The sequence below is a fragment of the Mercenaria mercenaria genome, chromosome 15 (genome assembly GCF_021730395.1).
Source record: "Mercenaria mercenaria strain notata chromosome 15, MADL_Memer_1, whole genome shotgun sequence".
Classification (NCBI taxonomy): Eukaryota; Metazoa; Mollusca; class Bivalvia; order Venerida; family Veneridae; genus Mercenaria; species Mercenaria mercenaria.
In genome coordinates, this window is record NC_069375.1 from 9580356 (window position 1) to 9597663 (window position 17308).

Consider the following 17308-nt stretch of genomic DNA (forward strand, 5'->3'; position numbering starts at 1 on the left):
GCTGAGTATCGTCTCCCAAATCAAAATAAACTTCATGTCATTCTAGTCGTATATCTCAATACCTATACTCTTAAACACTTAGCGACAATGTAACATTATGACACAGCGATGGTCAATTACATTTTATTCAATAAAATGCTGTCCTCCAATATTTCCTGATTTTTCGAAGTTTCACCAGAACACGGGAACAAATTTCCTCTCGGAAGCTGCACCGAAAGTTACATGGTGTGATTACAGACAGAAGGGAGTTAACAATAATCATTTCTCTTTTGCGAACAAATAGAATCAATGTTTTTACACTTCGCTGGCATCCTTTTCCAATCTAGTAAATGACTTAAGAGTACAATTAAGACAAAATCGTTCCAAATTTGTTAAGTAATAATCAGAAAATTCCCGAGGACGTAAGTTTAAAGTTTGCTAAAAATACTTGTAGACAAATTATGCTACATTTTCTGTTCTTTAAACACTGGATATTAAACATCTTGACTCTACAGTTGAACGAGGGGCGACGTGAATCAGTTTGTATAATCACCTGCCCTGATTTTTGTCACAAAAACGATTGTGGGAAATACAAATAGTAAACTTTATGTCAAGGAAACAATTATGATCCCATATGGCCACTGATCTGACATAATAACATTTTAAAACATTGTAAATCCTTTTATGTCTGCGCCTGATTCCCTTGTTATTACATTTTTATCGACAAAACGCTTAACATCGTTCCTCACAGTAAAACTTTCTACCCATTGTTCTCCTCCTAACTATACATCTGATCTGAATATTTCAGAGCGTCATAAAGCACATTTTATTTTCTAAATTTCATAAGTGATCTAAGCAATGTATTGGTGCCTGACTGAAAGCGCGAAACTTCAAAGAACAGTTAGCGGAAGATGCTTATTCATCTGATAGAGATAAATACTATTTTGCTGTCCTGTGCCTGACGGGGATAGCATTTATTTACACTGTCCTGTGACTTTGGAACATGGTGGGGGTAAGAGTGAGGTTAGGTGCACCATAAACCGGTTTAAGCTTCCCAGTGGTGGTTTTGCCACTGACCGTTCCAAGGCGGTGCCCGACTGTGTTCCTTTATTTGTTTGTTTTGTCCTTGTGTGTTTGCTTTGTGTGTGTGGTGTGTGCGTGTGTTGGTCGTGTGCGCGTTTAGGGAGACTGCGTTTTAGAACGTGGCTTTCCCTGTAGGATATTCTTCCTTATTTTTAAGAAAATGATGGTTTGAAACATGGCTATTCCTTCTTGATTTTGTCCTTTTTATTTTATGTAGCATGTCTTGAGGCCGATTTCTTAGCTCCGTAGTTAGGTATATAGAAGATACTGTAGTATTTGAAGGCTATTAAACAACCGACAGCTTGTTTGAATAATTAACGTTGTTTAACAGAAACAACGACGTTATGGTTATGAATTAATATTATTTTGGGATTCATGCTGTGCGACAGAACGTCACAAATCATTCCTGTCGAATGTATCAGTAATATTCATTTAGGCAGACAAGCTGGAGTACAAATATCGATCAAAAATATTTTTAAAATGAGATAAATAGCTTTTCTATGAATAGTTTTACACCAGAACACGAAAGTTCTAGTGGTCATTGAGCTTATATTCACACATTTTTAACTAAAATAAAAATTCGCATAAAGACCCTATTCTCTGTTCATAAATATTTAGGAACAACATTTCTAAAACTTAGGTTTCGTACACAACATTATATCACACACTGCAATGGTAACATGTTTAGAGATTCTTATATCACGATGTACAATGTATAAGTAAACGACTTAGCTAACGACTTTGCCGTGGCTGAATTCAGTTTTGTTTGTTTGTTTGTTTGTTTGTTTTGGTTTAACGCCTTCTTTCGACAGTATTTCAGTTATGTAACGGCGGGCAGTTAACCTAGGCCGAATGATTTCAGACACAATAATCATGAAGTACATATGTTCTGCCCTTCAAAACCCCAAGACCCGTAGATCTTCGCTCTCCCTATTGAGCTAAGTGGGTGGGATACAAAAATTCAAATGCATGTAAAATTCAGATGTACATAAAACGATAAAATGTGCTTTCATTGGTCCGTAATTGGTTTTCTTTTTTTTGTTTTTTTTTTTTGGTTGGATTTAACATCGCACCGACACATGATAGGTCATATGGCGGCTTTCCAGCCTTAATGGTCGAGAAGACCCCAGGTGCCCCTCTGTGCATTATTTCATCACGAGCGGGCACCTGGGTAAATCCACCGACCTTCCGTAAGCCAGCTGGATGGCTTCCTCACATGAAGAATTCAACGCCCCGGGTGAGGCTCCAACCCACATCGATGAGTGGCAAGTGATTTGAAGTCAGCGACCTTAACCACTCGGCCACGGAGGCCCCGGTCCGTAATTGTAAGTAATGTAAAAAAAAGCAATATATTTAATAAACACACGCTTTGTAACAGTATATATAATTATCAAAATGTATTTACTGTTTATATTTTCAGTTGTTAAATGAAAGAGTTTCTTCTAAGGTCAGATCAATCATTTGATATCATATTATCAGCCAAGATATCGTATCGCAGTTTCTTTCAAACAAGACTGTTTTGATTGAAATCAGTGTCAGTCTTTCTCTTTTTTCTGAGTTCTGGTGAATGTATTTATTCCAAGTTTCTTCTTTAATTACATTATAGTAGAGCTTTTTGGTTTGCTGTAATTGGTCTTGCACGTGAAAACAGGTTTAGTGTACAAGTGAACATGGTAATCCAGCTTATTACTTGTAAGCATAACTTTGTGTTTACTGTTAACTTTTTAAAATCATTATCTTCAATAAAGAAATTAGTAGTCGGCTATACTAAAGTAAAAAGAAATATTGATCTGGCAAGTAATACAAAATCTCTTTTCTAACACGTTCTCATCACTAGAACGATATAACGTAATGTCTATGTGTATGATGAACTGGCGGTGAATACGGTAATTTATTGGCCTTGTCCGAGTTATTAGTAAATAAATGTAAAGTAAACTATTTGTTGATCATAGTGTCGGCTTTTGAGACACCTACATTAATTTAATATCATTACAATCCGATTCCTTTTTTCATTGCTAGGCATGATGCAGGTGGATATTATTATCTTGCGGTTTACCAACCGGTATCTTTCAGTGATAAGGCCCCTTTCTGACGGAACTCGAAACTTTGAAATCCCAATTACGGGATCTGCGCATTATCAATTAGGTCACCACTGCTCGCCTATATGGTCAAGTTACATTTTGATCTAAGCCAAACGAGTTACGTTTTATTTGGTTTTACATTTACAATAGGACAATTCGATAATACACAATAAAATATGAAATCAGGTTAATATAAGATATTTATACGTACACAGAAGACTAACAAAAGGGGCTGCAAGTTATTTGTGTGTTGAATCCTAGCAAACTCATGAAATGAAGTTTTGTTACTATCTTACGTTGTGTTCTAAATTAATTTAAGATTTGATAATAAGAACACGTTTCGAATTAGTTAAACAATATTTAGATTATTCCCGATCGTGTTACCCTGCAGCTGCAGATTGCAAAAGGTGGCAGAGTTGAAGATTAAGTACAGTAAAATATTAGAAATGTTAAATCAATCAATGTTATCTCACCCTTTTTACTGTTTCCTGACATGGAATTCATTACAATGGTTCTTGAACTGTGTTAAATGTAATTTAATGACTTTTGATCACGTACATGACCGACATTACACCGTTATTTTCTACGTCCGTAAAGACCGCATTACCTTAACCAATTAAAACAACCCCTCATCTCTGAAACAGCTTTGCTCCCACTCACTGCCATCAGCTCTGTTGTCTTGTTTTCCAAGTACAAGTTAGTCTTTTCATTCTTACTGAATACACCATTTTAAAGCATAATTACAATATATCATATTAATGATAATCCATTCCGCATGCTTTCAATTTTTATGTCTGTAAATATTTTTTCTGGAAGCTAGGATGAAAAGGTAAGTTTATCTCGAAACTAACAAAACATAAAGCCATTAACTCTAATACGATGCAGAACAGTCCACCTATTGTGATCTCTAATAAAATAATACTTCATGCAATCATGATTTAGTTTCTTTTTTTTTGTTTTTGTTTGGTGGAGGGTACAGTTTTTACTTTTCATTCATTATTATACAACAATGAGCGCTTTGTACCTGAATAGAAAATAGAAATAGAAAATATGGAAATCTGTTTGTATTTTTCTATTCATTTGAGTATTTTATGTACATGAACATCGCATCTCACATAAAACATCGTGTACCCATTACATGGTTTCCGTCTACAAGTCTTTAATGCTGAAAAGGTCCGTTTACTTTATAAGTAACAAAACAAAAGTCCATTATTTCTGTCATGATGCAGAAGAAAACACTTATTGTATTTTGCATAATAGATGACATACGTCACAAAATCACACATAATTTGACGTGATTATTTGGAACATGGTTTAGATTTTTCAGTCTGCATATACAATTCAAGAGTTCATAATATGTTCTTCAAAATATAGTAGAACAACTCAGTACCTGATGGGGACAGAGCTGTCTGTAATCACCATTTGAAGGAATTCAATTGCGTTTCCACGCGAACTATTGCAGCTTCAACCATGTCCGCCATATTCCACAGGAGTTTGTAAGTTTTAAAATAAATCTAATACAATGTCATGCGGCCCTGTGCTATTTTTGCTAATGCTTTCGGACAGTCTCTATATGCAATGTAATGCAATGCACTGAGTTTTGGATGATCTTCATGTAAATTTGAAGATTGTGAAGATATCTCCCTAAATTTAGCTATTTAACGAAAGTGTTTCGTGCTCGCACATTGTCTCGTTACGTCAACTGAGAAAATCCAGATATTTGTAGTAGGTGGTATTTTGATATTGTTGGCAAATATTCTATTATTGTCTACACAGTATATTGAGCATTACGTCAGTTTGCTGTGATCAAGACTCTCCGTGAAGAAAGTCTGACAGGAAGATGAATGGAGGCTACAGAGATAAGTTTGCTATTTCTTGTATATGAAATTATCTAAGATATTGTACAACTTGAATAGGCAAAGGTACAGTAATGGAAAGAAGAAACGACACGTGTGGGCAGTTACCTCTTTATAACCATAATAAAAAATTACGACCAGTAACGCGGCAGCGCCATGAAAACAGGAAAACGGTCTGCGGAGACCGTTTTTCCATTCTAGTAGATGTGACCTTGGCAGAAGTGACGGAATACAATTCCACTTTGCTTCAATAAAAGCTTGACATTCAGTTTGGTGCCAATAGTTTTACCCATATATTGAGCAGAAATCTTTTTTAGTTTTAGCAACAATGACCTTGCCATCGGCCCTAAGAACCCAAAAATATTAACCCAACCTTTCTCCTAATAAAGGCTATCTACATCCCAAGTTTTATGGGAAAAGATCAAAGAAAGGCATTGCGCAGAAACCATTTTCTTGTTTTAGAAACAATGGCATTCACCTTAATCCGAGTGTCCAAAATACATTACCAAGCTTTGTCTCGATAAGATGTACCAAATTAAAGGTAGTAAGTGGAAACCGTATTTCTATTTTTAGTATAAGTGACCTAAATACAATCTATGGCCATTATAGCCTTTCTATACACGAAGTGTATTGACAGTACGTCAATCCTAACAAAAGTTATGTACCAGAAACCACCTTCTTTGGCGATCACTGTGTTTTTGTTTTCCTATTTTCAGTAACTGTTACCATGAACTTGACCCAATGGCATCTAAATGGTTCTTTTGCCATGACAAAAGATGACCAGACAGCGATTACAACCACTACTTTTCCGCCGCTATCCTCCAACATTTCTACATTAAAAAAAAGTTAAGTGCCTTTGCCCAGTTGGAAACTTCAAAGTATGCAGTTTAATAACGTAATTGACCACGATTACCCCATAAACAATCCCAGTCTTAGCCTGTCTATAAATAACTTTTAGGCCGAGTTTAATTTCAATACCTCGATCCAAACTAAAGTTATTAGACTTAAACTGTTTACCTATTATTAGTAAAAATGACCTTTACCTTGACACCAATGAACCCAAACGCAATTCCCACCTTGGTCTTACTATATAGCTTCATATAGGTCAAGCTTCGTTACAATATTTTAATCAAAACCTAACAAAAGTTACTGAGTGGAAACGATCTTTTTGATGCCATCCGCATTTTCTTTCCGTGCGTAAAACGACATACCCCTAATTCTAATTACCAGATGTTTCTTTAATAACTACATACTGTTTATTACTGACTAACATTTATTGCAGCGATTATTGTTTTTTCATACTACCAAAAACTTAATGTATGTACAATATTATTATGAAGTGAAAACAGTAAAAAAGATTTGTTATACACACGAAATGAACACTATCAAAGTATCTGCAAAACTGATTAATACGTTTCATATAAATATGATGTCGAGTAACAGTAAGTGCGAATACAAACATATGTAAATGATGGATTGTCAAGTGAACCACCTACACTATTTGATATCAATTTGCGATACAATGGCTTGATTATTTTATGCTTCTCATATTGTCAGTGTTCGTCTTTTAGAATCATACAGTCCGTTCAATGTTACTGTAAATAAAAATCCGCTTTCGCCGTTGCTAGGCGGCATGACGGATGTTGCGCATTTCATAACTTCTCATCAAACTGAATCTCCCTTTTATTTGTTTAGTTGTTTTGTGTTTCCCTTTGGACCTTCCTATTGACTTGATTATGAAAGCATTTCGGATATTACATCGATCGCTCTACGGTCGAACTTGTTCGCTTATTTTAACGTTAGTGACTTTGAAATATAAAATCCTGAAAATTATTGTGTTGTTAGGATATGGGACACGTAACCATGTAAAATAATAGCTGACTGAGTTTGATTGAGTCTGTTTATGACGAAATGGAAAGTGCAACTCTCCCATGTCCCCTAGTAACTCCGTAAGCATGTAATTAAGTGCAACGAAATTGACACTTTTTAGGAGATGCCTGAGAAAATAGTCTTAAATTCTGCGAGTGCTTTATAACAATGACTGCTTTTTCGTAAATATAAGCGGAGCATGTTATGCATCATTCTTTACAGCAGACGGTTTATAATAAAACAGTTTATACCACAGTGTATCTGGCGATTCTATATTATAAAAATATTCTACAAAGAAATATAAGACCAAAATTTAATAAAATGGTAACTGTGAATAAAATTATCTGGCTTGTATTGCTCGCTCGACAAAAGAAAACAATTAAAACTTATTTAACAATGCAAATCACAAGACAGCATTTAACAATACAAAGATAAAACCCCATAGACAAACCTGCGGCAAACGTGTCTCCATATGCAGTGTGTTGGGGATGTCTGAAAGCTAATATTTTATATATTTTATATATATTAAGGCATTTACTAAAATAATTAATTACAATATTGCTGTAATATTCAAATATAGTCAAAATCAAAGTTTATTCAGCAAAAGCACATACATGTCACAGAACGGTACAAGTCATATATTATGTTATGGGTTGAATTAAAATCAATTATATAAATATTTAGCATTATAGAAATACAGAAAAGCAAATAACGTTCTTCACACTGGCACCAGACCAGAAAGAAAATGCCACCGTATAATGTTCTACCCTACCCAAAGGTATACAGTACGAACCATGGTAATGAACGGGAAAATGCACTAACTATTTTCAATTCTGCATTTTCTTTCCTACAACGCGCAGTTTGGTAAATGGGTACTGTGCATATTGAACAAGTGGTAGTGCACCGGTCACATTGCCTTAGTATTTCATATTGCAGAGACACTCCGCATATTATATATTTTATAATGTTACAGGAAAGAGTTGGGTGAACTTCCCTATTGTAGTTCCGGTCTAGAAAACAAAATTATTCCGATTTACTGATCTGGAAATGAATACAACATGTCGTTCAACTACACGTGTACGCTAGAATGTGCATATGCAAGATAAATGCGCAATGTGAATTAACTAAACTATACAAATGTATACCATTGTATGATTTCAAATTCAAAATCATCTCTAAGATGACTTTCCTTTCTTTTCGAGTTTTATCATGTAACTGTGAATATTTTACATTCTATTTTTGTACATTTGCACAAGGCCGTGACGTTTAGACCGGAAGGTCATTAGAGTTTTTCAGTAAAGTTTACGAAAGCATAAAACATGGAGAGTGTCTTTGCGATATGAAATATTGAGACAATGTGACTGGTGCATGATGGAAGATTTTCTACTTGTTCAATATGCATAGAGCTGATTCTAAAGGTCACATGCAATAATATTTTAGCAAATAATGATTCTTGAATCAGAATGAAATGGACAAACCAATAAAAAATAGTATTTATTTTCAATCTGATGCATGTTACATTTTGTACATAATCGCTGACTCCGTTCAATATTTCTGAATCTACATTCGAGATATGAGTCTAGATGAAGCTCTATTCTGAATTTTATCACCAACAAATGAAAGATCTTTTTCATGGCTAAAGTCATCAAGCACGATATATTAAGTAAGAAACATTGAACCATTGGGTCATTTTCCTCGGCAAAGCAACGTGTACGTATGACGTAGCGTCAAAATACAGAAGTTATTCAATTTGCTTTGTAAACGATGTACAGTTCCATTCCAACAAATGCATACATAAACGCAGATGAGAGCAAAACTATTTCTGTTATTATTTTAATAGATAAAATCAACTTTTCACAATAAGATAGGGAAAAATTTAATTTATGAATGCATGTGCAAATCTTTCAAGGTAAAGTTGATATTAAATATTTCGTCGAGAACCGTTTCAAGTGATAGGATAACAAATACAAAATTCTCAGTTATAGCAACGCCTCCTGATATTATTTTGTAATAATTGAAGTTCATTTCGTATTCACTATTTGTTTTCAACATCATATGTAGACTATGTTTGCACATGTGAACAATATATCTTTAGCATTTGAGTTACTCGCACCTAAAATCTTAATAATATCCAACAATTGATTATTCTCATAAATCTACAAATTTTAGCGCCAATAAATTATTGTTGTCTCTTCTTCCAAAATCATTATCCAAGAATTTCTAAAACATACCATATGACAGCTTATCCCGTCAAAATCTTTTCGGCTGCTGAAGCGAACGTTATGAGACTCTGGATAAGTAATTGCCGAAACACCAACAAAGCAAACTAGACTGACATGTTACAGTTACTATCCCAGCGGGTGTTATCTTACACAATACAGAAGGTGCCGCACTTGCAGATTAACAGTAGGATGTTTTGATAAAAGAATGAATTAATATTTTTCAATTCTCATGAGATATCAAATTCTATATAATGGTATTTACATACACGACTTGCACTTCTCGTTATTTTCTCCGTCAATATAAAAATACTCCAAATACTTTAATTAAATTAAATGTATAAAAAACTTTATAAAAATGCATTTTCAAAGTGTTTAACTTTGCAAGAATCCAGTTATTCAACTTGTTTTATCATTAATGTTCATGCAACATGACATGTATAGTAGAATCATCTTCGATTTTTACTTGTTTGTCAATGACAACTAAGTTGTTTTCCAGCAAAATTAATTCACTTTCTGACGAATAACAATATTATATATTCACGAAATTCAAGTCCCATACGTTTCTTTCGGGCAATAATAATGTGTTTTCAACTGTCATTTCTGTAAATATTTTGCCCTGGAAATCAGGGTGAGAAGGTTAACATACTTCCATACTAACTAAACAAAAAGTCATTAACGTTAATATGAAGCAGAATAATACACTCAATGCATTATATCTATTGAGGTCTGTATTTCGCGAAATCATGATTGCTTTTCACCGACTTCACTAGATCATTTTAGCTTATATTGCTTGTATCATGACATTTCTCTATTTTCTTTTGTCGTATATTGCATGCAATCATGGCTTATTTAATCGAATATTTAATGTTTCATGATTTATCTTTCGTAGATTTCGCGCTTTCATTTGATCGAATATGGCTTATGTCATGATTCATTTTACCGAATATTGCGTGTATTGTGGTCCATAAAGAAACCATAACAATAACAAATTAGAAATAGACATAATGCAATTTTACGAACATATGACATTAGTTCCCGTTCAGGCAAAGGAGAATATGTCTCTATTCAAGCACGAAAGAAGAAAAAGCCATTTCAAATATTTTTTGAAAACAAATAAGCGAAGCTTCATCAGTAATTTCAACTATACCTGAAGCATTGTTACATGAGCTATGTCGCTCTCAAGGATGGAATATTTTCTTCTGAAACCGAAAACATTTAGGTTAGTAAAAAGATACTTAATATCATAACTAGTATAAAATGTTATAACGAATCTATTTCGGAAATAGTTTCCTCTTCTTCCAGTATTAAAATCTTACTTTGATGCAAGGTGACAATGTCGTAAGTTTGCAGAGGGGATAGAGATATCATTTTGCAGTGTTTGTATAAAAATATCACAAGGAAGAATAAAGTACTCAGTAACCAGCTAAAGCGGAGTATATGATACATGAAAAAAGGCAGAATTTCATACAGTATTAACAATCTATTAACGAAAATATGTCGTTCTTCTTTACAACTAGCCTCCTTTTCAAATTTTATAGGAAATGATTTTCTCCATTGTTTAATTCAATGTTCCATTGTACAAATATTTCTCTGTGCTTGTAATTTGTGTGCCTTCTGCACCGTTTCACACTTTGAGTAGTTCGAACGTCTAAATCGTTAAATAATTGGAATATGAAAACCATTTACCCGCTCTACGAAACCGTCTCAATATTTTAGTACTTAACAATTGACACGTTAACAAGTCAAAGACCATCTAGCAGAATTTGCAAATTGATTGCCCAAATCACTTATTTAAATTACTCGGAACCTGTATGTCAGTTTGTGTCTAAATAGTCCATTTCATGCAATTATAATTAATTTATCCAGCTGAACAATGAACAATGATTTCTGGGGCAATATAAATCGGGGAGACGGGTTATTAGATCCATTATTGATATGCGTGAATTAAACATACTATTATACTTTATTGGTGATTCAATAATTAAGGTATTGCAAAATATGGAATGCATTTTTAACATATTTTCAATTTGCCTTACCTCATAAAGGCAATAAACATATCGATTCCATTTATGTTATTAAAAAATGCATTTGCTTACTCTAAATGGTATGTTAAAATTTAGTGTATTATTACCCTAAAATGATCAATATCTTTATACTGTATCACGATTGCGCAAATATTTAAAATTGAAAAAAAAATATTATATCGCATTATTAAATAGATGTAATAGTTAGTTAATGCAGCTGTTCTTGACCACAGCTGTTAACAATCGTTGACCCTTTAATGATTTAAATGGCAGTTTCTTTAAAAGTGGGCAGTCATTGTTTACATTAAAATCATATCTTTGTAATTATCTGAGATCAAAACAGATCAGATATTCTAGATGACAAAATATTTTTTTGTTGGATTTAACGTCGTACCGACACATGATAGGTCATATGGCGACTTTCCAGCTTTAATGGTGCCCCTCTGTGCATTATTTCATCATGAGCGGACACCTGGGTAGAACCACCGACCTTCCGTAAGCCAGCTGGAGTAGTATAAAACGGGGGCGGGGGAGGTGCGTTTTATACTACTAGCTGGATGGCTTCCTCACATGAAGAATTCAACACCCCAAGTATCTATAGCATCAAATGTCTGAAAATGATAAAAAAGTATAAAATACATTAGGTAACATAAATATAACCAAATGTTTGAAACAGCTTGGTTAACATAAATATAACTAAATGTGTGAAAAAATTTACATGTACATTACGTTTCAAATCTTTATCTAGACAAAGTTTCAAGAAACTTGCACATATATCCGTAGGACACCGGATCTATCTTCATGCAATCTCGCCAGGCGTAGAGGTATGTTTTTTGACAACACAGAAAATGACGTCACTCAACCATCAGCTATTTCCGGAAGAAATGAAAATGAAAAGTCGCATTTGCACTGGTCAGGGGTCACGCACAGGGGTCTCCCCGTCTAAATTTATGCGCGTGGACCTGGGCTTTTGCACGACATGTCAGCTTTTCATCTACGAAAAAATATTTTAACTCGGAATAACCACAAAAAAAAACACACACAAATCCCACATGGGTCCGTAACGGAGCAAGGGTATATGGAAATTTTGGAACTTCGTCAAATCGTTCAAAAGGTCCTTTTTTGATGTTGTCTGAAAGTGTCAGTATATGCCTCGGATGTAAGATATTTCCGTATTTGAAAGCTGCAGACATAGACATGTCAGAAATGATTTCAAAATGAATTTCGTATAATAAATGTTGATTCTACGGAAGCGTGAAAAGGCCGTCAGACGCTAATACGTTTTATTCCGTTACAGGTGCTGAAATGATATATTAACATACTCTATTGCAAATTAGCTTTAAGAACTACTTACTTTGAGAGGCTGAGTAACATCTCCCAAATCAAATTAAAATCCCAGTTATTCTAGTCTAATATCTCAATATCCGTATTATACACTTTCCTCTTAAACACTCTAAGCCAATGTAACATTATGACAGTGCGGTGGTTAGATCATTTCTTTAATACAATCCTATCCGCCAATATTTCCTGATTTTTCGAAAGCATATTATGTGCCACAAGAACACGCGAACAAATATCCTCAAGTTATCTGCACCGAAAGTTACATGTTGTTATTACAGACAGAAGGGACTTGAGAAAAAGAGGGAACAATAATCAATTCTCTTTTGCGAACAAATTGAATCAATGTTTTTACACTTCGTTGACGTCCTTTTCCAATCTGGTAAGTGACTTAAGAGTAAAATTAAGACAAAATCGTTTCCAGTTTGTTAAGAAATAATTAGATAATTTACGCAGATGTTTGCAGACAAATTACAGTACATTTTCTATTACCACTGCATGCTAAAATCCTGACTTTAACATATCTGGGAATTGTTAAACAAACATACATATAGCAGTTGAGGAGGTTTGCAGTGTGCTTGTTTTATGTTTCGTTATTATTTTAATTTCGCTGTACTTGTTTGTTTGACTTTTGTTGTAATGGCTGCTTTTTGTACTTGGGACAAAAATAAGCCGACGGGTCAAAATTAATGCTAAACGAAAGACTAAATAAAGTCGATATAGACAAATAATTATACGCTTATACATCATAAAAACAAATAAATACATCTGATGGTAGGGCTGTATCTGTTTTATGAACAGTACCCACATTGTACAAAAACAAAGAATTTTCATAGGGGTCACATACGCGAAGAACGAGCTTCATGAGGTGGGACATTTAACTGCAGCCACCTATCCGACCTAACTATGTTGGAATCAGTTCTGTTGTTTGATACACACATATAGATACAAGTATATCAGTCATTCCTTCAGTTTTAAGGTATCTACAAGATTCATTTCCTTTCTCGGCCCGCAATTTCAGTCTTTTATAGACAAATTGCCATTCACTTGCGAAGAACAATTATTAGAAATAAAGACCTAGTATGAAATTTTATAAAATATTTCTATATCATTCATTTAGTGTATGCCATCTAATTACAAAAGACGATGTCTAGCCTAGCGTATCTCGTCAAGACATATCGCGGCCTATGGGGTACCGTTTCACTATCTATTCACTTTTTGTGATATTCTAAATTAATTTAGTGATACCTCCGCAATTATGCCTCTTAGACCTCGTCTTTACACATTGTGCCCGTGGCTGATTTGCACAATTTCGTTTCATTCGCTCGCGACCCCGCCAAGCGTAAGAACGAGATTTAAGAAGTTTTAATGGCGTTGGCACGGAGCGAAAACACGTTAATTATCGAGAGCGCGGGGGCGAACAGGCGAGATATAAGAGGCATAATGGCGTGTTCTCGGAGCGAAAAGACGGTAATTAGCGTTCTGGTTACGTCTCGATTCCGACGTTTGAGTTTTAAAATCTCGACTTTTCGTCCAGCACCCCCGCTGTTTAGCGAGTGTTCGCTCCATGCTCCCTCTATTTAAACTTCTTAAATCTCGTGTTTTCGCTTGGCGAGGTCGCGGGACGAAAAATAATGAAGTAGCACAAATCAGCCACTATAAATTCTGTCACTATAATAGAGAAATGGAATGTTACACTTACTGAACAAAATAAATCTACTCGTAACCTTCTCGGCTTCGCAACGATTTTAACGAATTTTGCTCCTGCACTTGGATGTTAACACATTTCGCCAAGTCTACATTCAAATTTTGTTTGGATCTTAGCAAATGTGATTATTAATTATCCGTTCTTCTTATAATCATTTTTTATGCAGAATGAATATACAATTATTCATTACAGCAATATTATCATGCAAGAAAACCGAATTGTTTACATGATCAAAATGATCTTACGGCATCTTAAATATGCTTTCAGTACTTACTCCGGGCCATTAACGGTGTTTCCCTTGTTGCTCTGTCTTCTGCAAAGGCACTGAGTACATGCGTTTTAGGTTTGCTTTTTATATAAATATACAAGAGAATTTTTGTGTTTTACATAACATGCCTTCAGTTGCCATTTCGTATATTAGGATTTCACCTGGCGGGTATAACTTTTATTTACACTGTCCTGTGACTTTAGAACATTGTGGGGATAAGACTGAGGTTAGGTGCACCATAAACCGGTTAAAGCTCCTTAGTGGTGGTTTGGCCACTGACCGTTTCATGGCGGTGCCCCACTGTGTCCCTTTATATGTTCATTTTGTCCTAGTCAGCTTGCTTTGTGTGACAGTGTGTGTTGGTGTGTTTGCTTTGTGTGAGAGTGTGTTGTCGGCCGTGTGTTTGTCGGTGTGCTGGGTTAACGTTTGGATAGGCTGCGTGTTTTGAACGTGACTTTCCTTGTTGGATATTTATCCTTGTTTTGATGGCCTAATTCTATTGATTTTTCATTCCCTTATATATGCAGTCGCATTTATGCGACGATGGCAGTGAAAGGGTACTTTGTAAGCACGAAGTTATAACTTATTTATTGAATAGTCATTTATTATGGATTTTTTTTTCATTTTGAGCGACCATTATCTAGCATATTCTTCAATATATATCATGATTATATTACAAAGTTTGTCAAACCGTTTTTAATAATATATTCCGACATGAATTCTATGTCAACATATTTTGCCCTTTTTATTTCTTTAAAGAAAGACACTCGGCTTAACTCTTTTATTAATGCCTGTCACGTACAAAAAGAATGAAAATAATTGCTTGTCCGTTAGAGAAGTTTTAGATCAATATTATGCGTATATTACGTAATGATATAGATTTAGAAAATGTTTGTACATTCACGGTAGCTGTTACAAAAGTCTCTTCTTTAGTTTAACTTATCGGTATAATGTCATATGTTGCGACGTCATGATACAGAGACGTAATGAAGCTGTGCATGTGACTTTGCATAGGTAAAATAGGTATAATTTGGTTGAAACAATTGAAAAGAAAATAGTTTGTTTGTTTTACATGTAAGATCGAAATATCTTTCTATCGTGAACACCCGATTTCAGATTTTCAAATATCGTATCTGATGTTCACTTGATGAAATATATTTCTACCTTACACTGAAACAAACAAATATTCTGTATAATACCTATCATCCATGAGTGTATTGAACTCTTGAAACTGTTAATTGAAACTTGCGCATTTAAAGCGGGTTTTCGAGATATCGCTTGTACAATAGTCAGATATCTGTATTGTAAGAATGTAGATTAAAATTAAACATTCAAATATTAAAACTGCTAATAAGAAAACATTTTAATGCATTGTCTAGCTGCTACAACATAATAATCACTTGGTTAAAAGTTAACTTTTATAAATTGACAAAATGACAAAATTATAAATGAACACGCTATCAAACTTCTCACAGGCAAAGTCTCGGGACACTTGAAGATATATACGATCATAATCTATTGTAAACGAATTTTTAGACTACCTTACCTTGTAAAGTCAAAAGAACGTTTCCAAAATCCAAATCAAATCCAAACCACTCTAGTCTATAATTTTGATATGCAACCCTATTTTGTAGTCCCTGCTTCTCCGCGACAATGTAATATTAAAATTAGACTATTTTTGTTAAGTCCTGTAATCTCATATTTCCTGATCTTCAAAACCAGATCACACTAGATTGCATGAACAAATATCTTGACTGTTACAGCTGAAGTTGCATGATGTGATAACCGAAATTATGAGTAAGACAGACAAAACTTAAACATTTCTGTTTTGCGTGAGCAGGCATCCGAACGAAATGAATTTTATTTAACTTCACTGACGTTCTTTTCCAATTTGGTGAATGACTTAATAGTAAAATTAAGACTAAATCGTTTCCAATTTGTAAAGGAACCAGTAGATAATTCTCCCAGATGTAAGCTTGCTGTCTGCATGAGAAAGAAAGACAGTTGCAGACAAATTACTGCACATTTTCTGGATTACCACTGCGATCCTTAGATATTTTGAGACGCTAAGAAAGTGTAAAAGAAGCATACAGGAAGTTATCTGTTAAATATGTTATCTTATTGCATGCTTAATTATTTAAAGGTGCAAAATAAAGACAAATGAATAGACATAAATCTTAAAAAAAACCTACACATTTTGTAAAATAGTACTAAACATAATGATAGCCGTGCAATATTCCCTTGAAATCAAAACAAGAACAGAGAAACAAATGATTGTTTCTGTATTTTCTTAGACTGACATGGGGGGGGGGGGGGGTCATTTTGTCCTACTTTCATGTTTATCGTTTTTCCGTAATCGGTCGGAAATTCTTCGGGATCACGTGATTTTAAAATTGTTTCAAACGAATATCCGTTTAAAGACGCTCGACAAAATAACTGTATTTCCATGATGGTAATTATACACAATTTGCACGAAAAATATGAAATACAAAATTTATGTTTAAAATTGACAGTGATATATTAGGCCAAGACAATGTGTTTAATGTCTAAAATCTTATTAAATCAATGTAGCCATATGTACATAAATCAGTGTATTTAGGTAAATTTCAATCACATTTTGTTTCGGCAGTGTAAGACAGTTATTCATTTATATTCTTAAAACTATACTGAAAAGAGATTAACTGAAAACGTTTGCAGACGAAGTTGTAAAAACACTTTTATTCGGGAAGGGCCTGAATTGTCCTTCCGCAAACTTGTAGCATAGCTGTTTATCACACGTATTATAAGAATGATTTTCATGAAGGTTTTGTGAGTTACAAAATTGTTGAATTCCATGTGCTAAGTTTGTAAAAATCACGTTATCGTTTGGGCGTATAATAT

The 17308-nt window shown here is 34.2% G+C and overlaps 1 protein-coding gene across 3 annotated transcripts in view; it reads right to left on the reverse strand.

Annotated features, from left to right (window-relative positions):
• LOC123546293 (dopamine beta-hydroxylase-like) overlaps positions 1-17308 on the reverse strand; it is a 130961-nt gene that overhangs the window by 95589 nt on the left and 18064 nt on the right. The window contains exon 1 of one of the 3 annotated variants that reach the window (XM_045332508.2): positions 15975-16395. The exons of 1 other annotated variant lie outside the window; for it this stretch is intronic. Coding sequence is in view for 1 of the 2 variants with exons in the window: in XM_045332494.2 (XP_045188429.2) it covers positions 12469-12488 (20 nt within the window). In the remaining variant the exon portion in view is untranslated. Of the gene's footprint in view, positions 1-12468; positions 12711-15974; positions 16396-17308 lie in introns of those variants that run through there. One more of the 3 variants, XM_045332494.2, reaches the window with a different exon arrangement.